The sequence below is a fragment of the Oryctolagus cuniculus genome, chromosome 1 (assembly GCF_051225735.1).
Source record: "Oryctolagus cuniculus isolate XC-2025 breed Fujian yellow rabbit chromosome 1, ASM5122573v1, whole genome shotgun sequence".
NCBI lineage: Eukaryota > Metazoa > Chordata > Mammalia > Lagomorpha > Leporidae > Oryctolagus > Oryctolagus cuniculus.
In genome coordinates this window covers 61541666-61564760 of record NC_142867.1, presented here as the reverse complement: position 1 = coordinate 61564760, position 23095 = coordinate 61541666, and the positions used below count along the sequence as shown (strand labels likewise).

Below are 23095 nucleotides of genomic sequence, written 5' to 3'. Positions count from 1 at the left end.
AAAGTCACAAAATGAATGAATGACAAATTCATGAATTCAGGGAAATTGTACCATTGTAGTGTTTCATAATTGTAATGCATTGTAGCATTTGCAAACAAAACCCTGCCTTGAAATAGTGTACTTTTGAAACAGTGGAGTTTCATGGAATCCAACCCTCTTGCTCTAATTTTCCTTATAATACCATGAAATTCATCTGTAATTGCATATTTTTTCTTATGCAGGTTGTGGTTGATCCAGACAGGCCACTTAACTTAATCTGAAATGGAACTTTCACTTCTCATAGATACAAGATGTCTGAATTGTGCTGCATTTCCTGTTTAAAGGGGTATTTATCTATTTCTTTTATCTCAAAATTCATTAACATAATTTAACATAATACTTTCCTAAGTCTCTCAGTGAAGAGGTAGGTAGAGAGTTAGATAGAAAAAAAATAGATAGATATCTCTTTATATGCATATATATGGATATATCCGTATCTACTTACCCACATTCTTATTGATACAATTACTAGATAGATATATTCACTGCAAAACTGCTCAAGTTAGCTTGTAATTTTACATAAAATTAAAGTCTGTCTGTGATAAAAGAGACATTGGGTAGAAAACTGACGACTATTCCTATCACACAAAGGACTGAGAAATTTTAAAGATTTCAAGATTCTATAATAATAAATCAAGCCCTACTGTGCACAGAAAATAGGTGAATTATGCTTAGAATATATAACAAATACATATATAGAAGATAACTATGTAATTCATGCTCATTACATTTCTTTATGTCATAGTTAAAATTTAATTTAACTCTGAAAAAATTAACTGGGTATAAAACAAAAATTTCTTCCCAATAATGGGAAAATCCTCCCAAATAATGAAAATTTAAAACTTTATAATAATGTTTCAAGTTCTATTTTGCCCAGAAAATAAGCAAATAATGCTCTTTTGAATCTGTTTCGTCTTGATGCTGTATATAATGGGGTTCATGAATGGAGGAAAGAGAAAGTAGACATAGCTCATGGTAATGTGGACCACATGTGGCGCATGTTTCCCAAACCTATGGATGAAGGTCAGGCCAATCACAGTGATGTAAAAAACCAGGACACAGCTAATATGGGAGACACATGTGTTGAGAGCCTTTGCTCGCTCCTCTCCAGAGGCAATGCCCATAACTGTCTTAAGGATCAAGATATAAGAAAAGACGATGATCAGAACATCTAGGAAGAAAGTCAAAGCAACCAGAACCACTGGGTATATGCGGTTAAATGTTATATCAGCACAGGCGAGTTTCATGACATCCTGGTGGAGGCAAAAAGCATGGGAAAGAACATGAGAACGACAATATGGGAACCAATAGAGAGGTAGAATTGGGGGCACAAGGGACAGAAAGCCCCTCATCAGTACTCCAAGTCCTATCTTTATTACTTGGGAGTGAGTAAGGATAGAACTGTACCTTAGAGGAGTGCAGATGGCAATAAAACGGTCATAGGCCATGGCAAGCAAGATACCAGATTCTACAATGGAAAGAGAGTGAATGAAGTAGGCCTGCAAGAAGCAGGCCCCGTGGCTCGTCTCCCTATGATTCAGCCATAAGACACCCATCACGGTAGGCATTGTTGTCAGTGTTACCATGAGGTCTGTGCCTGCCAGCATGGCGAGGAAGTAGTACATGGGTTCGTGGAGATTGTGGTCATCCTTGATGAGGTAGAGGAGCACACCATTGCCAAGAAGCACAGAGACATAGATGGCAAAAAAAGGAATGGAGATCCAGTGATGAGCTGCCTCCAGACCTGGGAAGCCAGTCAGCAAGAAGGGCGCAGAACTCACATTGAGCCACATAGTGTATCCACAGGTTGAGAGCAGATTTACATATAGTATAAACCTCAAGATTCATCCTTTTCAGTTTTCACTGCCTCTACGCAGGAATGTATGGCTGCAGCCTCCATCACATTATACATAGGGATAACTAATTGACATATGCCTATAAATATTTTCTTGTAGATGAGTAGTACAGAATAGGCTACTCTAGGTATGAGGAATGAGACCTTTTCCTAAGCTGTGTACATTAAGTAACGGCTAATATTTTCAATTGAAGATAATATTTTAATAGCATCATGCTTCACTGTTATACATATCCTGGAAGATGTATGAAGCAATAACAATAACATAACAAATATTACAAGTAGATAATTTTGATTAGCTAGGTGATCATTTAGTTTTTTTGCAGATATTTTGGTATGATTATACCTGATTTTAATTTTGTTTTTAAAAATCATGATAAAGACAGCTTCTGTTGGAAAAGTTTTTTTGGTTTAGTTTTAAATTGAATATCAATGTAAATGAAATTCTGGTGAAAGTTGTATACTATTCATTGAGAAAAATAAGAGTAAATGATGTCACATTTCACCTAAAAGCTTTCACTTTTCCTGAAGCCCATCCATGAATCATTAAGAACTCCAAACCTGCTGTGACCCATTTGCTGAGATGAACAAGTCTGTCCTGTAGATGTTGGTCACCCCACAAGGAACATGCTCTGCCATTCAGACTTCTAAAGACCTGTCTTCTCTTGACTGTATGTTACATCAGAAGAAACAGGAATTATTCCATATTTCTTTTCCCAGCACTCACTCATTTCATAATCCAGTTGCAGGAATAGGGATATGTTCCTGCCACTTTCTTCTCAAAGACTGTTTAAGAAGCAAGGTTGGAGAGTTTATGTATCTAGAAATCACCTGCCCACCTCCCCCTGAGAATTTCATCGTTTAGAAACTCTGTTTAGACCACTCTGTCATCCTTGCCTTTCTCCTCTCAATGGGAGGAGCTTGTCAATTCACTAACGGCCTCAGGGCTTTTAAGTGTCCCCAAGGAAATGAGTGATAAAAACTGCAAACTCAAATACACGCAGGTGTGAGGATGCCAGGACTTAAATATGTGACCCCCAGGATCTGCAGCATCAGTGTTTACTTGACCTAAGTCTGGCCTGCCCGTTGTCCCAAAGGTTGAAGGAACTCCAGTTGCTCTCAGGAATCTCAAACACCTTTATTGGGCCTTAACTTTGTGAGTTCCAATTGCAAGTTTGTCTTTACTGTTTGTTTAGAATAATCAGTTCTAATTTATTGGAACCTAAATGAGCCTATTAAGAGTTAAGTGAATGGAGGGCATTTTATATATATATATATATATATATATATACACACACACACACACACACACACATATATATATATTTAAAGATTTATTTATTTGTTTGAAAGTCAGAGTTACACAGCGAGAGGAGAGGGAGAGAGAGAGGAGAGGGAGAGAGAGAAGGGGAGAGAGAGAGGTGTTCCGTCTGATGGTTCACTCCCCAGTTGGCTGCAATGGCCAGAGCTGTACCCATCTGAAGCCAGGAGCCAGAAGTTTCTTCTGGGTCTCCCACGCTGGTGCAGGAGCCCAAGGACTTGGGCCATCTTCTATTGCTTTCCCAGGCCACAGCAGAGAGCTGGATTCTAAGTGGAGTAGCCGGGTCTCGAACCGGTGCCCATATGGGATGCCAGCGCTTCAGGCCAGGGTGTTAACCCACTGCGCCACAGTGCCGGCCCCCATCTTATATATTTTGAAAAGATTTATTTATTTATTTATTTGAAAGTTATAGTGACAGAAATAGAAGGAAAGACACATGAAGAGATTTTTCCATTCATTGGTTCATTTTTCAAGTGCCTGCAACAACAAGAGCTGGATCAGGTTGAAGCTAAGAGATAGTAACTCTATCCAGGTCTCCCATGAGGGCGGCAGGAACCTAAGTACTTGAACCATTATCCTCTGCTTCCCAGGCATATTATCAGGGAGCAAAACTGAAAGTGTGGAGTAGCTGGGACTTGCACCAACACTGCAATATGCGATGAAGGAGACCAAGCAGTGACTTAACCTCCTGTACCACAATGCATCTTATATTTAAAAAAAAAAAAAAAAAACTTATTTGTTCATATTAAGATCATTGCCCATCATTGAGATGGACCTGTTCTTTTCATTAAATAATTTTATGTGAAATTAAAATCTAACTCTGATAAAAGAGAAATTGAGCATAATACTGAGGTCTCTTCCAATTATTCAAAAGGCCAAGAAATTCTGAGGATCTCAAGATTCTATGATATTGGATAAACCCTACTGTGCTCAGAAAACTGATGAATTATGCTCCTCTGAGTCTGCTTTGTTTTGATGCTATAAATAATGTGTTTCATGAGTGGAGGAAAGAGAAAGTAGACATAACTCATGGCAATGAAAGTCGTAGCACTTTACGGTGTCAATTTCACTTCTATAGATTATCTTTTAGGTGCGCTATTAGTTTATACAGATCAGGGAAAGCATATGGTATTTGTCCTTTCAGGACTGGCTTATTTCACTAACAATGATGTTTTCCTGTTCATCCATTTTATTGCAAACAAAAGGATTTCATTTTTACAGCTGTGTAATATTCCATGGTGTACATATCCCATAATTTCTTTATTCAGTCTTTAGTTGACAGACATTTCAGTTTATTTCATATCTTAGCTAATGTGAATTGAGCTGCAATAAACATGGGGGTACAGAGAACTCTTTCATATGCTGATTTCATTTCCCTTGGGTAAATTCCCAGGAGTGGGATGATTGGTTCATATGATAGTCTATATTCAGATTTCTGAGAAATCTCCATAGTGTCTCCCATTGTTGCTTTACCAGTTTACATTCCCACCACCAGTGGATTCCACACCTGTGGATTAGCGTACATTTTCCTCACACCCTCTGTATGATTTCTGCATGAAAGCCATTCTAACTGGAATTAGGTGAAACCTGATTGTGGTTTCACATGATTTGCATTTCCCTGACATCTAGTGATCCAGCATTTTTTCATGTGTCTGTTGGTCATTTGGATTTTGAAAAACATGTTTAAGTCCTTTGCCCATTTCTTAATTGAGCTGTTTGTTTTGTTGTTGTTGAGCTTCTTAAGCTCTTTATATATTACGGTTATTAATCCTTTATCAGTTCTTTCTATTTTCAAAGCCATTTTCCATAATGGCTGTGCTAATTTACATTCCCCCAAGAGTGGATGAGAGTTCTTTTTCTACATTTTGTCAGCATGTGTTACTTTCTGTATTTTTTATAATAGCCATTTTAACACATGTAGGGTGGTATCTCACTGTGATTTTGATTTGCACTTTTCTGATGGCAGGTGATATAGATCATTTTTAAGTATACTTGCTGGACATTTCTATTTCTTCTTTTGAGAAATATTTAGTCCTTTGCCCATTTATTAACTGAATTTATTGTTCTTTGCTGAATTTTTTCAAGTTCCTGATATATTTTGAATACTAATTCTTTGTTGAATAAGTAGCTTGCAAATATTTTCCTCTTCTGTCAGATGCCTCTTGATTCTTTTGAGGGTTTATTTTGTTGTGCAAATGGTTCTTAGTTTGATATTATCCCATTTGTCTACTTTTATGGCCTGTGCTTCTGGAGTATTATCCAAAAAATCACTACCCACAAAAATGTCAAGAAATGAATAAGTAGAGATACAATTTCATTTTTTATATATGTATATACAGTTTCGCCAACAACATTTATTAAAATACTATGGTTTCAGGCTGGCGCCGCGGCTCACTAGGCTAATCCTCTGCCTGCGGCACTGGCACCCTGGGTTCTAATCCTGGTCGGGGGGCCAGATTCTGCCCCAGTTGCTCCTCTTCCAGTCCAGCTTTCTGCTGTGGCCCAGGAAGGCAGTGGAGGGTGGCCCAAGTGCTTGGGCCCTGCACCCGCATGGGAGACCAGGAGGAAACACCTGGCTCCTGGCTTCGGATCGGCGCAGCGTGCTGGCTGTGACGGCCATTTGAGGGGTGAACCAACGGAAGGAAGGCTTTTCTCTCTTTCTCTGTTTCTCTCACTGTCTAACTCTGCCTGTCAAAAAAAAAAAAAAAAAAAAGAAAGAAAGAAAAAAGAAACGTCTTCCCATTTTTTGTGTCCTTGATTATTTCTTTCATCAGTGTTTTATAATTTTCATTGTAGAAGAAGAAGAAAAAGAAAAAAAAAACATGAAGGAAGAAACAAAAGCCAAGGAAAGTTCAAAAGAAAGGAAAGAAGCTACAATGTCTGGATGCAAGACTTGGAGTCTGTAACTGGACATGTAGAAAAGTGGATGAACTTATATCATTTACAGCCACAATCTGTCTCTGACTCATGTTTTTAAAGTCTGGTGTACAAAGAGTGTTTCTCTATCTGTCCCCTAGAAAGGGGAGGAGACATCTGGGAGGATCAACCATATTGATATCTTTGGGAATGGATGATCCCAGGTACTCAGGCCCAGATCTTTTCCTGCATGGTACCAGTTTCAGGATGGGGTCTATACTCACCTCCAAAGTTGTGGCCATTGATGTCCTTCCCTTCCTCATTCTCCATCTCTCTCTGGACAATGTACAGAGAAGTCTCCTAGTGCCTCCTTCTGGGCGTGCTGAATATTTCCCTCTCACCACATTGACCATAGCTTGGTTGTTCATGGTGAGCAGCAAGGTTACTGTGTCTGCCTGAAGACGCAAATCATATGGCTGCTTCCCAAAATCTGCTAAAAGACTCATTCCCTCAAGTTATCAGTGAGGAAAGCATCTTAGATGTTTCTCTTTAATAGCTAACAGAGATATTAGGAAATATCTTTTCTACCTTAATCTCTCCTATGAAGGAGATGGAGCATTTAATTAACCTCCCCACATTCTTAAATCACTTTTTTGAGATAAGGTATTGAGCTCATTATCTTGTAGGTGGCAGCTGTATATATGTGGAGCCAGAGAGTCTGTCTTTATGGCTCCTCACCTGTGAGAAGTCTTTTTTTCTTCTACATACACTCCAAGCACCCAATCTTTCCCAGGTGCTTTCAGGTGAAATTTCTTCTTGACTTGTCTTTGGAATTCCAATGATATATTTTCTCTTGGTTTCCCAGAGCCCGCTTCAGAGTGAAAAGAAGCTAAACAAGATTCCATATGACAAAATCCAAACAGACATTTCTAGTACCAAACATGAACCCATCATCTGCATAGTCATTGCTGTCTTCCATTATATGTTCATCTATCAGAACTTTTCTCTTTTCCTAGAGATACAGCAAACATACTTATAGCATATTGTATCAGTCCACTACACCCATCACTTTAGTCTAATAAATTATAATACTTTTAGTTTTCTTGCTAATCCTCACAGGAATCTCCTTGCCTGTTACTGGCCCCAGGGACAAACTGTTAATGCATACAACAAATGGATACACATAAAAAAATTCTAAGAGAAAAAGAACAATGATTTAATTTATGTAATTTTCTTGAAATAACAAGATATGTGGAACATATTAGCAGTTGCTAGGGATTAAAAATGGGGGGTGATTATAATTATGAAGGAGTGGCATGTGAGAGCTTTGTGGAGAAGAACTGGTCCATTTTTTGGTAATGGTGATATTTATATGAATCTATGGATGTAATAAAAGTTGCATAGAAAGGCTGACATTGTGACACAGTTGGTTAAGCCACTGCCCATGATGCCAGCATCCCATGAATGATAGTTCAAATCCTGACTGCTCCACTTCCAGTTCAGCTCCTGCTAATGTGCCTGGGGAAGCAGTGGAAGATGGTTTAAATAAATGGGTCCCTGCCACTAACATGGGCAACATGAATAGAGTTGCTGGCTCCTGACTTTGGCCTGGTCCATCTCTGTTCATTGGGGCCATTTCAGGAGTGAACCCATGGATAGAAAGTCTCTCCACCTTCCCCTATAACCCTGCCTTTCAAGTTAATAAAATAAATCTTACAAATAAGTAGATAAAATAAAATTGCATAGAACACAAATGACTGAAAGTAAAACTGGTGAAATTAGAATAGTCTCTGTGGAACACACCAATATGAATTTGCTGGCTCACATATTGTACTTCAGTTATTGGAGATTTATTTTAGAGAGATCTTCCATCCATTTGCCCTTGTCCTAAAGGGCCACAATTGCTGGAGCTGGGGCAGTCCAAATCCAGTAGCTTAATCCACGTCTCCCATGTGGGTGCAGGGGCCCAAGCATTTGGGCCATCTTCCACTGCTTTCCCAGGAGCAACAACAGGGAGCTAGATTGGAAGTGGAGCAGCTGGGACTCAAACCAGTACACACGTGGGATGCTGGTATTGCAGGCAGTGGCTTAACCCACTGCACCACAATGCCAGCCCCTGGAGATGTTATCACTAGAAAAAAAAAAAACTGGGATAAACATCCACAGGACCTTTTTGTATATATTTTTGGAACTTAGGATGCATAATTATTATCATATGAAGTTAAAAAAATCATTCAAATAATTTTATGTGCATACAAAAAGTGTAGTGAAACTCTATAAGCATAAGCTCTTATGAAATTTAGGAACCATGTGCTTTTGGTAACCAGTGAAACCCTGCAGATATTATCTGAGTATAAGTTCAAATTGCCTGCTGGTCTGAAATGGTAATAACTGAAATTACATTGCAACATGAATCTAAAAGTCCTTTGGAAATGACCTCTAAATATAGGTTATTTAGAGGGAAATTGTTGCAGACATCCAGATATAAAGACCAGATTTCCCCTCAAGGAGACTTCCTGCAAAACTCTTTTGAGTGTGGTCAGCAGATAGCTTTCTCTTCTCAGATGATATGGTAACTCCCACAGCTACAGTGATTCCCTTTGCCCAAGGTCATGCCATCCTTGAGGCAGCTCACAAATGGTGACTAAGTGAGGAAGGGTTCCAGAGAGCTGGTCCTTTCGTCCTTCTTTTTCTTTTTCCAGAGGTGTTGATCTCTAATGAAAACATTTCATCCCCAAATGTGATCTAGCATCTACTTCCATAGAATGTAACCTATGGCAAGAATGTTGTCAAAAGGTGGATATGTCATCTGTGAATGCATAAATCTGGCTATTTAAAAAGAGTATAAGCATGAAAAAGATGACAATAGCTGATGTTAACTAAGTGTTTATTAAATAAATGTTGAGCATCATTTTAAGTACTTAAACCTCACAACAACTTTATGCAATGTCAATTATCACATGCATTTTAGATTAGGAACATAAAGTATAATGAGACGAAAAAAGTTTCCCAAAGTGGCACAGTTGGAGCCAGAGCTACAGTGTAAACAAAGTACTCAAGTTCCAACATATGCTGATAACCAGATGTATGCTGTGTTTCCATTTTTCTACAGAAAAGAGAGTAAGATTTAGAACCACAATATCCAGGCCCTTGGCATTATGATTCCTACCCTCTGTATTTTACCTGTAACTTGATTTAAAATGACTCCTATCCTTTTCCTATCCACAGAGGTTGTAGGTAGAAGGATAATGGAGACAAAGGACTTAGAAGGATAGCCCCTCTTTCCCGTTACTAAGTTCAAAGAGACAGCATACTGGGTTCACATTGGCTGCGGTCAGACATGAAGACTTGGGGAAAGGCAGTGGGATGAGAGAAACTCTTCTACTTCACTAAAACTGATGCCCTGCTGCCCTTTCATTTTCACCCATTCCTCGTTTTAGGGACAAGGTTTGAGAGTTTTTAAAGACAGCTGAAAAGTTTTTCCCCAAGAACTCTGTTTCAGTCTAGATCTCTACATATTCTTTTTGTGCTTCCCTATTCTGATAGATACAAATCATACTCCAAGTAACAGCTTTCAAGTAAAAGCTAAGACAGACAAGTTTTAGAGATTCCTGTGAAAACTTCCAATCCCAAGGTTGAATGTGCAAAGAAGGAAGGGAAACAAGGAAGGAGGAAAGTAAAGGGAGGGGCAGTGAGTGGCTTACATCAAAAATGTTCCCTGGGGAGGAGCTCCTAAAATAAATGTTCCTCCCAGCCGGGCTTTTGTGCAGCAAAGATACTGATATGATCAAATCCTTCACAAGGTTAAAGATCCAAGACTCATGATATGACACTAAGAATGGAAGAGAAGAAAAGTTCAGGTCAGTGAGGATATCTAATAAGTCTCCCCTATGAGTCTGTCTATGGGCACTAGGACAGAGCAAGGCAGGGAGTAGGCAGCTGGTTCTCAGCAATAGATCAGTATTAGTATTATCTGCCAAGAGGAAGTGGATCTAACAGCCATAGATCCTAAAGACTCTGTGACTTCTCTAAAACATGGATTCTTAAAGGGGTCCCTTCTCGGATTTACAGAATAAGGCCAAGAATAGACTTTTAGAACAAACAAGGCAAAGAAAAGTATGGGAGCAAATAGGAGGGTGGATTAGGGGAATTATATGTATATACTTCTTTCTCTCTTCCTGTCTGAATTTTAAACCTTCTCTGACTGACTTCCATTTTCCCTGTGGTATTGTTTCCCTAAAAGACCAGATAAGCTCCACATATAGAATCTTTTTCAGCCTTACAAGGAAGTGTAACTCTGTTATCATTGACAGTTTCAAACATTTTCTGGGGAAAGTTGACTACCTGATCATGAGATCTATAAACTAAGTCAAAAGTAATCTTGGAAGAAACCTCAGATGTGTTTATTTCTAGAACAAGACTAGTGATTCAGAAATCTCGGCACCTTGAAATTTCACAGTGCATATTAGGCACCCAATGCCCCTAAATTAAAAATAGGATAGTTTCTTCTTTCCATATCTCTTATAACAGCCCTCAGGACCTTTCCATGCACTGGGGATTCACAGATATTATTCAGAGTCAATTGGTCACTAGATATGATGTATCAATCTATCTATGTACACCAGGATCTGAGAATTTTCTGAAAGCCAGAAATTTAAGATGGTCAGAGAATCAGTTTGTGTATGTATGCAAACTAATCAGTCTATGACTTTGAAAAGGAGTACAGGTTATGAGGTAAGCACTATATAAATAATAATTGAGAGTAGGGCCTTGAATGGAGTCTTGGGAAGCCATGAAGTAAGCAGAAGGATGAATTACAAGTTTGAGCTATCCAAAAGAAGGAGTAAGGAACAACATAGAAGGAAGAAAAAATGACTTGGGATGCAGGAGACAATATTGGTAAAAATGTGGGGTAGGGCCCAAGGGAAGGTGAAAGAAGGTGTGAAAGGCTGAGTAGGCTCTCTCTGGGGTGTCTGCAAGGAGCCCTCCGTTACATGGCAGCTCTTCAGTGATGAAAACCCAAGTCCACTCTAAGACAGAAAGCGAGGTAGATGAGTGACTGCAGAGATGAGGTAAAAGTCCTAGATTTTTACCCCTCCAGAATTCACTGATAATCACACGTACCGCAAAGGCAGCTTGGAGTGAACAAAGTAAAAATAATAGCTTTTTATTTATGAAAACAGAAGAGAGGCAGAACACTAGATTGTACTCTCAATACTACAAAAATTTCACCCATACCTGAAATCTTCATAATCTATAAAGTATCAAGACGACTTAATCCTTGATTTATGGATTGCCTTAGACATTCATAACCAGTATGAATATAAAATGAGAGAAATGGGCTACTACAAAGATTCTATTAAAAACAAGATGCTCGCAGTGCCCCACTCCAAAACACAAGGAAATGAAGAATATGCAGCAATTATGTATTCCTTACATCTATCTTTCAGTCCTACTTTCCTGGTCTAGACCTCCCACTCTACTTTTTTCTTTTTCTTTTCACTCATCCGTTATATGTTTAAAATAATGCATTAGATTAAAACTATGTATTACCCTCCTTCCAGATTTATTAAGATTTGCCTGTTACTAATATTGAATAAAGTTTTCTCATTCAAAAAAAAGTAACTATGTGGGGTGATAAATGAATTAGTTAATTGGTTGTAGTAATAAATTTATTATATATTCTTCTTCATGATAGCATATTATAGACCTTAAGTAAAGACACACAATTTTTTTTTGCCATTCCTACTTTTTTAACACTGAATAAACTATGCATTTTCTGAGCCACTCACTAACAGGCAGAAGTAGAAGGTAGCAGAGCTAAAACTTCAATTCTTTTGAACATGAGAGTCCAAAAAATAATTTTGGAAATTTTTTTTCCCTTGGTAAAAACAGGCTCTGTTCATCATGTATAAATTCATGCCAAGTTATTCTTTTCACAGCATGTGAGATGTGTAGAACATATTAAACATAGTAGAAGGCAATCCCATTTTTCTTTGCTGATGTCATCAATACACATTTTATTCATTCCCAGAAGTTAACTGCTAGCACCAGAGAGTATCTTAGAACTCTAATGAATCACAGAGCCTTCCCAATTTTGTTAAATTCCATTTGACTCCATATTTGTAAGAAATGTTCTCCTTGAGTTTGCTTAAATAATCAATTTTTATCTTTGCTTCTGCAAATAGGTAACACGCAACAGCAGTTTGTTATCAAAGTACTATCAAGTAGCATCATTAAAATCTTAATAAAATCCATATTTTATGGCTCATTTTTGTATCTGTAGTGTGAAATTTTGAATTCTTATAATAAGGTTTTACAATGATACCTAGCATACAAGTTTATGTGTTTTAGAGATAGACACATCACTCATATTATATTGTCATCTACCAAATTCCTCTAGACATATATTCAGACATATTGAACATAACTCAATAACTTAAGTTAACTGAGTCCATTTTATTACTCTTTTGTGCTTGTATATTCACATCTGGCTTGCTTTGCCACAGGATGATTTGCCATATCTGCTCAATTTACACTGTTTAGAATTTGGTTTCTATGATCTGCCAAGTCTCACATACTCTGGGAAACTTTCACATTTACCCTCAGTACCACCAGTCATGATGAGGAGCAGCATGAGAAACACTCTGTGAGTCCCCAAACTACCAAACTGTTCAAATATAGTCATTTCTTCTTCAATTTTGTATTCATTTTCTGAGTTGTATGATTTACATAGACATTAACAAGCTCTATTCTGCATTCATTAGTGTATCACTAGTGTATTCTCCAATAACCTTATGAATAGTAAACTTGTAATAGTGTGTGGAAGTTGCTCCTTTTACATCCTATTCTCCTCTACCTAGAAGTCAAGAAGGAATGACTAAATTATTATCCTTGCTGTCACTGAACTCAAGACTGGTAAACATCTTCTGACCGGTACCATTCTCAAGAAGCAACATCTAAATAGCTCATCCCTATTACATTACCTGAAAGGAATATTTTACTTTTTTTAAGACTGGCAATGAGGTTGAACAACACTGCCTCCCCATTCATGCTTACTGGCTTTCCTGGCATGGAGAAGGCACATCACTGGATCTCTATCCCATTGGTGGTGGCTTACATTTCCATACTCCTTGGCAATGGCACCCTTCTCTACCTCATTAGGGATGATCACACTCTCCATGAACCCATGTACTATTTTTTAGCTATGTTGGCAGCTACAGATCTTGGAGTGACTCTGATTACAATGCCAACAGTGCTGGGTGTCCTGTGGTTAAATTACAGGGAGATTGGCCATGGGGCCTGCTTCTCTCAGGCCTACTTTATCCATACACTCTCTATTGTGGAGTCAGGTGTCTTATTGGCAATGGCTTATGATCGTTTCATTGCTATCCGCAGCCCTTTAAGATACACGTCCATCCTCACTGACACTCGGGTAATGAAGATTGGAGTGGGAGTATTAACAAGAGCTGGCCTATCAATTATGCCAATCATCATTCGCCTGCACTGGTTTCCCTATTGTCGATCCCATGTACTCTCCCATGCTTTCTGTCTACATCAAGATGTCATCAAGCTAGCTTGTGCTGACATCACCTTTAATCGTCTCTATCCAGTTGTGGTTGTATTTGCAATGGTTTTATTGGATTTCCTCATCATCTTTTTCTCCTATATTTTGATTCTCAAGACTGTCATGGGCATTGCTTCTGGAGAAGAAAGAGCCAAAGCCCTCAACACATGTGTTTCCCATATCTGTTGCATCTTGGTCTTCTACATCACTGTGGTTGGTCTGACATTTATTCATAGGTTTGGAAAGCATGCTCCTCACGTGGTCCACATTACAATGAGCTACATCTACTTTCTTTTCCCCCCTTTTATGAACCCTATCATCTATAGCATTAAAACCAAGCAAATCCAGAGTGGCATACTTCGCTTATTTTCTCTGCCTTTTTCTGAAGCATGACTTTGACTCACTGCCCTCTGAGGAACAACTCAAGGAACCTGGATGAACTGACACTTTTTTGGTAAGAACAAGTAGGAAAAGACATTTCAATGGAAACCCATCAATTCCTTTTTTACTTAAAATAACATCAACACTGCCCATATTGGCACCGGTTTGAGTCCCAGATGTTCTACTTCCATTTCAACTCCCTATTAATGTGCCTTGGAAAGCAGCAGATGTCCCAAGTACTTGTGCCCCTGAAGCCCACATAGGAGACCCAGAAGAAGCTCCTGACTCCTGGTTTCAGATTGGCCCATCTGTGGCCATTTCATTTGGGGAGTGAATCAGAAGATGGAAGATCTAGCTCTGTCTATTCTTCTCTCTCTCCATAGCTCTGCTTTTCCAATAAAATAAATAAATCATTAAAAAGCAAGAGCCTATACCCATAATTTGAGTGAACCCCAAAAAAAGATTAAGTTGACCCAAAAAAGAGATTCTTAGAGCAGAATATAGGATATGAAAGATTATGACTACCATGTGATCTCCTTTCGTATCAATTTAGCCTGTCCCTGGGCTCTGTCATAACTGATACTCAATGTGTTATATGGCTATCATACCTATTCTCAGCCACATAAAAGCATGAGAACTTTCCAGAACTCCTGGAATTTATTAGTAATCAAAATGAAACAGTATCTTCACAACAGTTTTTCAGGCTAGCAAATTATCCTTATCTGATACGCCCAATGCACTCTGTTTTTTTGTTGGCAGTGGTAATGCTGTTTTGTTTTGTTTTGTTTTGTTTTTGCTTGGTTGGTTATTTTGGATATTTAAAATTTATTCTTGATTCTGTTGTATGTGAAATTTATGTTTCTCCTTTCATAGCTTCTAGTGTGTGCCCCAGGAAGGTATGGATAACATAAGGCTTTTTCCCCACTGTATTATAGAATCTGCCAGCTAGCTTATTTTTATTAAAATGCAATTTTTGATGAAAATAAATGAATGGAATTTAAAGTGACCCATATCTTTGTGTGGGTGTTGATTCTTCTGTTTGTGCCTCTGTTACTGTGCCCTAAAATGCCAATTAAGATATGGGCTTCTTAAATTATATTCTAATTTAATACCCCAAAATACAATATCATGACACTTTAAGTCAGAATTTTTTTTTTCTTTTCCTGTTGTCTTGGGCATAAACTTTGTAAATCTTCCTTAATTCTCCCTTAGGTCCTGTGATCCTGAGGTCTGCTGTAGGTATGCTGTATGAGCATAGCAGTATCTTTCATAAAGTCCATAAATGAAAACATTTGATAGATGCCTTTCAAAGTTTCTTCCTTCTTATTCTATCCTCCTTTGTGTTGGAGAGATAAGACTGAGAGATAAGAGAGAAAGTTCAAGGAAAATCAAAGACTGCTAGCTATAGTTCTCTTCATGAAGTTGAATCCTATGAAACAGAGGAGAACTCTGGGCTCACACTGGTTCTGACAGAGTATCTCCTGGGGAGTGTCAGTGTGGATAGGATGGGACAACTTTTTTGATGGATAAATGTTATGCTTTTCTCTGACTCCATTATTACATATGTGTCAATGTAGAGGAAAAGCCCTGGGAGTTCTCCAAAAAAGCTGGGGCAAAAAAAAAAAAAAAAAAATGTCATCTTCTCCACCTTTACCCCACATGATGCATAAAATAATCACTTTTCTACTGACAATGCTAATTCGCAATCCAGGATGCAAGAAAAGACGAGGGGGCTACTGTTCCAAACCTCCAAATTCCCAAGACTTGAAGAATAAAGAGTTAGAGAGAAAGAAGAAATGGACTTCAAGTAGGACCTTCTAGCACAAATGCTCCTTTTAGTTTGAATTTTGGGTATAATTTAAGAGATGATGTTGGAACCAAGATCTTCACCAGATTCAGAATTCTATGGTCACATCTATTGCATGAATAAACAACTGACTGAAGACAAGAACAATAAGTGGTCTCAGTGTATCTTGGACTAGAGACTCAGTAAAGGCATTATGGCATAACAAGGCAGGGTAGATAATACAGAGTTGATTTATTGGATAATATAGATAGGGATAGTTGGTGATATGTCAGTCAAGATATTACAGAGCATAGGAATGCATCCTCCCAAGATCTCCCTAAAAATCTTTAGAATTTGGCTTCTAAATAACCTCTTCTTGTGGATGTTAAAAAATGACAAAAACCCAAATTATACTTTCCCCTTCCCTACTAAAGGGATATGTTTGAGAACCAAAATTGAAAATCCAAGGTGTGTGTCAGGGATCTTTTGTGGACATTATGCTTTAAAAACTGTTTTCTAAGTTGTTCTCTTCAGTTTATGAAGCAGCTTCTATACAAAAGTTGCACTTTGTAAATTCACATTTATTAAATAAAAAAAACTATATAACAAACAAACAAAAAAAAATAACTTAATGCTTTACCCTTTTAGTATTTTTTATGTTCTACTTAAAACTATTGGTTGAACTCTGTAATTAATACACAATTACTCTTAGGTGTTTAATTAATGCTATAACTAGTACTCAAATAGTATTTTACACTTTGTGTTTCTGTGTGGGTGTGAACTGTTGAAATCTTTACTTAATATATACTAAATTGATCTTCTGTATATAAAGATAATTGAAAATTAATCTTGATGTGAATGAAATAGGAGAGGGAGTGGGAGATGGGAGGATTGTGGGTGGGAGGTAAGTTATGGGGGGGGGGAAGCTATTGTAATCCATAAGCTGTACTTTGGAAATTTATGTTCATTAAATAAAATAAAAAAAATTGAAAAAAAATATGTGTGAGCAATCATTCTGAGATGACCTCTGCCTGTCCCTCAGGTTCTGAAAGGTCTGATTCTGACTGGAGAGAGAGGTTGACAGGGGAGCTTGAAAATCATCACCAGCACTGCAGTCACACAAAAGGAAGCACTTCTAAATGCTAATTAGTGGAGTACTTAGGATCAGCCAATTGTGCTGTGGAGCAGCCAGGTCATCAGCATGTTTGTGGGCTAATTACTAATCTAAGAGTTCTTAAGGATCATACACTACTGTTCAGCTTTCTGCTAAGCACTGAGTGATCTAGCGGGAGCCCAATGGGAAAGATAAAAAAGACAAGAAGATGGAGAGTTAAAAATCAAAGGAATGGAAGGTAAGAAAAATGAGTAAATGAGTGTAAGGCACAAAGAAAAGAGGGTCCGAGGGATGGAAGCAAGGATCAATGGAGGAGCCCAAGAGGTTCCTCCTGTAAGTAGGTGTTATAGAAACAGGGGAAATTAAGGTGATCCTCTTAGACTCTGGATATCTAGGACAAAACTTTAAATTCAGAAAAATAAATTTCCATTGGTATTGACTCCTGACTATCCCCAAGTATGAGCCTCTGCATATGCTGCCTTGGGAGAGTTGAGGCCTGTCTGCTATCTGAGCCATGAGACACCAGGCCCAAACTTTCAGCCCCTCCCAGGACTGGTATCTTATCTGTTGGACACAAGTGTTATGGTCTTATCCAATTCCCTCCCAAGGCTTGCAAATACTGTCACTACTCCCTGTAGTCAAAGATAGGATAATGGCCTTTAGGAATGGGCTAGGAGACAGTTTCACAAATTTCAATATAGTTCTGAAGGAAGAAAAACTTGATGACACACGCACAACCTTACAAAGTCAATTAGGACCATTGGATTTTTGTTATTTTAATACTAATTGTATTCAAAACATTCAAAACAAAGATTTTCCGTGACTTAAAATGAAAAGCAATGTTTCTAATGTGGTTGCCTCATCAGAATGGAGACAGTGACACAATATATACATTCAAAAATACCTTGCTTTGATGATTATACACTTTACCCGTGTAGGGAATTATCACATAATCTGTACAATTAAAAATAATTTTGAATGAAGAAAGATGGGTAGAGTTATTCAGATCTCACAGTGTTACAAGCATACACATATACACATAAGCATATATATATATATACATATATATACTTTCACTACATGTATGCTTGTATCTATTTTCATTACCTAGAACCTCAAGTCAAAATACTGATCAAGGCTAAGCGGCCCTTGTTCTTATTCAGAAGTCAGTGAGGATTCAATCACTCTTAAAATTTCATTTTATCAGGATAGAGTTAGTGCTCATACAATTATAACGTATACTCCACAAATTATACAAGCTTCACTTGGTTCTTTGTTCCTACAGAGCCCGTGCTCACTCAGTGCAATTTTTCTTTATTTTTTCCACTGCCATTGAGACTTGTTGCATCTTCAACCAACCACTTAAATATTAAGTAGCATAGGTAATCCAGTCATGTCTTTGTAGTCTTTTGAAAACCCATCATTTCAGGTTTCTCTATATCAGTTTTATGCACTAATTGTAAAATCAGTCAGGTGTAGAATCTCAGCTTCCATTTATTGGCTATATACTCTTTAGCCAGTCAGTTCATCATTCTGTGTTTTGATGTGCTCAGCTTTATAGTTTTTGAAGATTTATTTTATTTATTTGAAAGGCAGAGTTACAGGGGGAGGGAGCCTATCTGTACTAGGATGAAGCCAGGAGTCTGGAGCTTCTTCCAGGGAGCTGTATAGGAAGAGGAGCAGCCAGAACTTGAACCAGTGACCACAAGGGATCCCAGCATCGTAGGCAATGGCTTAACCCATTACGCCACAATGCCAGGCCCTGATCTATTCACATTTAAAGATTTTTTTTATTTATTTACTTGAAAGTCAGAGCTCCAGAGAGGCAGAGGCAAAGGCACAGGGTGGGGGTGGGGGGGAGAGAGAGAGAGAGAAAGTCTTCCATTCACTGGTTCACTCCCCGATTGGCCGCAACAGCTGGAACTGCTCTGATCTGAAGCCAGGATCCGGGAGCTTCTTCTGGGTCTCCCACGTGAGTGTAGGGATCCAAGGACTTGAACCATTTCCACTGCTTTCCCAGGCTGTAGCAGAGAGCTGGATTGGAAGTGGAGCAGCCAGGACTCAAACCATGCTGGTACTACAGGGAGCAGCTTTACCTGCTACACCACAGCGCTGGCCCCCTGCTCAACTTTAAATGCAAATGTTAATAATACCCACATTCTTGGATTGTTAAAATGATTAAATACATTAATATATATAATACATTAAAGAACTCCTAGCCCATAGTAAGAACTATAGAAGTTTTAGCTGCTGTTATGGTAATGATGCAAATCATCATCCTCATCAACAGAAATTTTGTGAATATGAGATCATTTGTGACTTTTGGGGTAAAATGAGATCCTATCTGGCTTTGACATAGAAAGTGAAGAAGTTGTACAATAAAACACTCTCCCCAGTATGGGACTTGACAGTATGCAATATAGTTTAACATGAACACTTGCATCATGCTCATAAGCACCATGAGAGAAAGCATGACATGGCAGAGGATTTTGCTATCAAGAGAGTATTTTGAGGTTCCTCAAGTTGCTCATGATGCCATGCTTAGAAACAGAGGAACAAAAACTTCAGCACAGGCCTCCTGAAAGTAAATGTATTAAGGTAACCTAGCTTTCTTATGCAGACCAAAGTATTCTTGAAATAATGTTAGAATTTACACCCTTCTCATGAGGATTCAGGGTAGTTTGTCTTCTGAGTATGTTGATAGTCTCTATATAGAACTTTAGCTAGTGGTCTTTGGAGATTTTACTAAACCTCCTAGAAGGTAAACTATGCATCAGTCACATGGATTAGAGGCTTTGGACTTTTTCAGAGACTAAACATTCACCCACTAAGGTTTACTGAGTACCTTTGAAGTGCACTACACATGAGGATGGTTGGTGTGGCCATATGACAAGGACCTAGGCCAAGATATTTAGGAAGAATAAATTCTTTTGAAAAGGCATTCATGTATTCATTCATTCATTTGCACATATAACCTTAGTACCTACTGATTACTTTGTGCTGAATTAGGCCAGAATGATAGGAGATAGCATATGCATGCACTGAATGGGGTGCTGGCACAAAGTGATGATCTAACGAATACTACTTGTGATTATTGTTTGTAGTCAGTGGAATACTACCAGTAGTATTTTAGATGTCACTAGGTGAAAATTGTGCTGCTGTTAGGAAAGTTATATCCCTGACACCTCAGGAAAAACATGAAACAGACTTTTAAAGAATTTTTATAGCTAAAAAATAAAATATAAAAATATGAACAAGTTTTCAAGATCATATAACACACAAATACTTAAATTTCCAAAATCTTCCATGAAATGTCTTAAATGTTTCTGTGATATAAATAAAAAATATTAGCTATGCTCCTCTGTAGCTTAAATATAAAGTGAAAAGACTCCTTACCAAGCCTTCCCTGGCTCTCCTAAAGATAGTCTTTCTTATTTGTTGTATATCTCTCTGACTTTTTTGTATGTATTTACATACACACACATGGAGATACACTAGTCTTAATGGCTGATGACAAGGACTGTGAGTGGCAATGTCATTGCCATCATTCTATACTAAGCTCAGTCTGCTTACCTACAGTCTTGGGTTTTGGTGAATACAGATGAAGATCCCAAAGAAGTCAACAGTTGTTACAAGTGATGACCACATTGGCTTTGCTATAAACAATAGTGAGAAAGAGGAAAAAGTTTTTTTAGAATTTTCACCCTAGAATTTTCATTCCAGAAAATGAAGCTGCTGGGTGTGTTTGTGTTGGTGAGGGGATGGACTTTGACTTCTTGGTCAACCCGTGCTAACAAGTTCTTTCATCAAACCCCGCTCTGGATGGCTCCAATGGAGTCAATTGCTCCATAAACAATGCCTGCCATCTTGTGGCTTGTACGGTATCTACAGGTTGCTTCTGGAAAAAGCTGTCAAGAAAATGAGAGTATATTAATGCCAAGGGCTACTAAAGAATGAACTAAAAAGTAATGACAACAAGAATTATTAAGGTGGCTTTTACATACTAATCCCATAATTGCCAGTCTAATTATTTTATAGTGAATTGTAAAGTTATGAGTTTGGATTTTAAATGTTATGAAACTTAAATAGGGGAAGATGGGACCTCTTAGGCTCACTGGCCAAGGTTGTAAAAGCTGCTTTAAAGTGAGACTGAAATATTATGTACAACATCCACTAAGGCCAGCGTAGCTGGGTTGTCAGATCAGAGCCATTTATAAGGAAAGCTAAACTTAAATCCCAGATTTTGACAGATGACAATGTTTGCAATGCCTTCTGGTATATACCTTTATAAAAGAATTTGCATAAAGGTATAGTCTATTGCTATTATGCTCTGAGTTGTCTGAGGTAAACTTTTATATCTTGATATTCTTTGTATCATGCCAACTTAGAATTTAGTTCTGTGATATTGAGCTACAACAATATATGTCTAATTCAATGTCTTCAAATTACACTTCCTTCAGTTAGGCTTTTAAGTGTTTATATCACCAAATTCAGGTGACATAATAGTAACTTCATCATATTATTACTAACTATTCTTTGACTTGATGTCTTTTTCTCCATTAGACATCTAATATAGTCAATATTCTTCTTAGTTTATTCAGTGTATAATCTCTATAAGATTATCTCATAATCTCCAAGAATTATCTGGTTTTGTAGCTAATATCCTCAGCCCCTGGAATAGAATCTGGACTGTGCTTATTGACTAAAACAATGAATGGAAGAGTTAATGAGTATATGAAAAAAATACACACAAGGGCTTTTCAAAAATTTCATGAAGATGTATGTTATGAAAAAGCATATGTTTCATTTTCTTCTTTTTTTAAAAAAAATTATTTATTTATTTTGAAAATCAGAGTTACAGAGAGGGAGAATGAGATATCTTCCATCTGCTGGTTCACTCTCCAGATGGCTGCAAGGGCCAGTGTTGGGCCAGTACAAAGCTAGGAATCAGAAACTTCATCCAGATCACCCACAAGGATGACAAGGGCCCAGGGACTTGAGCCATCATCCACTGCTTTTCTCAGGCCATTAGCAGGAAGTTGAATTGTATACAGGAGCAGCTAAGACACAAACTGGTGCCCATATGCCCATATGCTGGTGTCACAGATGGCTACTTTACCTGCTACACCACAACACCTATGTATATACTTCAACATCTATTTGCACTGAAGTAAAATTACATTTTAATTCTATTTGGCCACAAACCTTTTGAAGTACTCTCGTATATTCAGACACAACCACATCAAAACACAGAGGGAAGCCCACCCTCAGGGGTAACTCCACATTGTACTCATACACACATTTTTACCCCCCTCCTTTCATTCTCCATAAGAATTACAATCCCCTCCTTCAAAAAGTGACCATTGCTACAGCAATCACTTTATAGAAATATTGTGGAGATTTAAATTAGATAGCCATTGAAAACTTATTAAAGTGCTTGGTATGTCCTAGAGTATGGCCTAATAAATGCTCATATAAGGGCATATCTATACTAGTTCACAATTCACTGAAGTCAAGGTTTTACTTATTTGGCTTGAATGAAGGATTAATGGATAAAAATTTCTTTCAAATAAAAGCACAAAATTTTTCTTAGATTGCTCAAAAATATCTTTTATTTGAGCAAATCTGGAGCCAGCAGCTGGCTGAATATCCAATTAAATCAGAAAATCTTAAAAATATATGTTTGAGAAGTATTTAATTATTTTATTTCATTTAAATGAATGTAATTTATATGGTTTCTGGAATATATAGAATCCTTTTCACACTCTAGCCTCTTAATTTTTGTTATTATAATTAAATAATGTTTTAATATAATGCAAAATTTTTAGGCTAATTATAGAATTGATTAGTTTAGTACACTGATCCCTTGTCAATTTTTTTTATTTTTTATTTTTATTTTTATTTTTTTTATTTTTTGACAGGCAGAGTGGACAGTGAGAGAGACAGAGAGAAAGGTCTTCCTTTGCCGTTGGTTCACCCTCCAATGGCTGCCGTGGCCAGCGTGCTGCGGCCAGTGCACCACGCTGATCCAATGGCAGGAGCCAGGTACTTATCCTGGTCTCCCATGGGGTGCAGGGCCCAAGCACTTGGGCCATCCTCCGCTGCACTCCCTGGCCACAGCAGAGAGCTGGCCTGGAAGAGGGGCAACCAGGACAGAATCCGGTGCCCCGACCAGG

At 37.9% G+C, this 23095-nt stretch overlaps 2 protein-coding genes across 2 annotated transcripts; one reads left to right on the top strand and one right to left on the bottom strand.

The window, feature by feature from the left end:
• Positions 1 to 896: 896 nt before the first annotated feature.
• Positions 897 to 1832, bottom strand: LOC100350143 (olfactory receptor 51B2-like). Its single transcript, XM_002708744.1, has one exon. It carries the CDS (start codon positions 1830 to 1832, stop codon positions 897 to 899), a length of 936 nt encoding a protein of 311 aa, XP_002708790.1.
• An 11260-nt stretch (positions 1833 to 13092) lies between these two features.
• Positions 13093 to 14031, top strand: OR51B6 (olfactory receptor family 51 subfamily B member 6). The gene has a single exon (NM_001171455.1). It carries the CDS (start codon positions 13093 to 13095, stop codon positions 14029 to 14031), a length of 939 nt encoding a protein of 312 aa, NP_001164926.1.
• The last annotated feature ends 9064 nt before the right edge of the window (positions 14032 to 23095 follow it).

What these genes read in the sequence shown, in the direction of transcription:
- LOC100350143 (XM_002708744.1), bottom strand. Translation starts at nt 1,832, where the DNA reads ATGTGGCTCAATGTGAGTTCTGCGCCCTTCTTGCTGACTGGCTTCCCA.
- OR51B6 (NM_001171455.1), top strand. Translation starts at nt 13,093, where the DNA reads ATGAGGTTGAACAACACTGCCTCCCCATTCATGCTTACTGGCTTTCCT.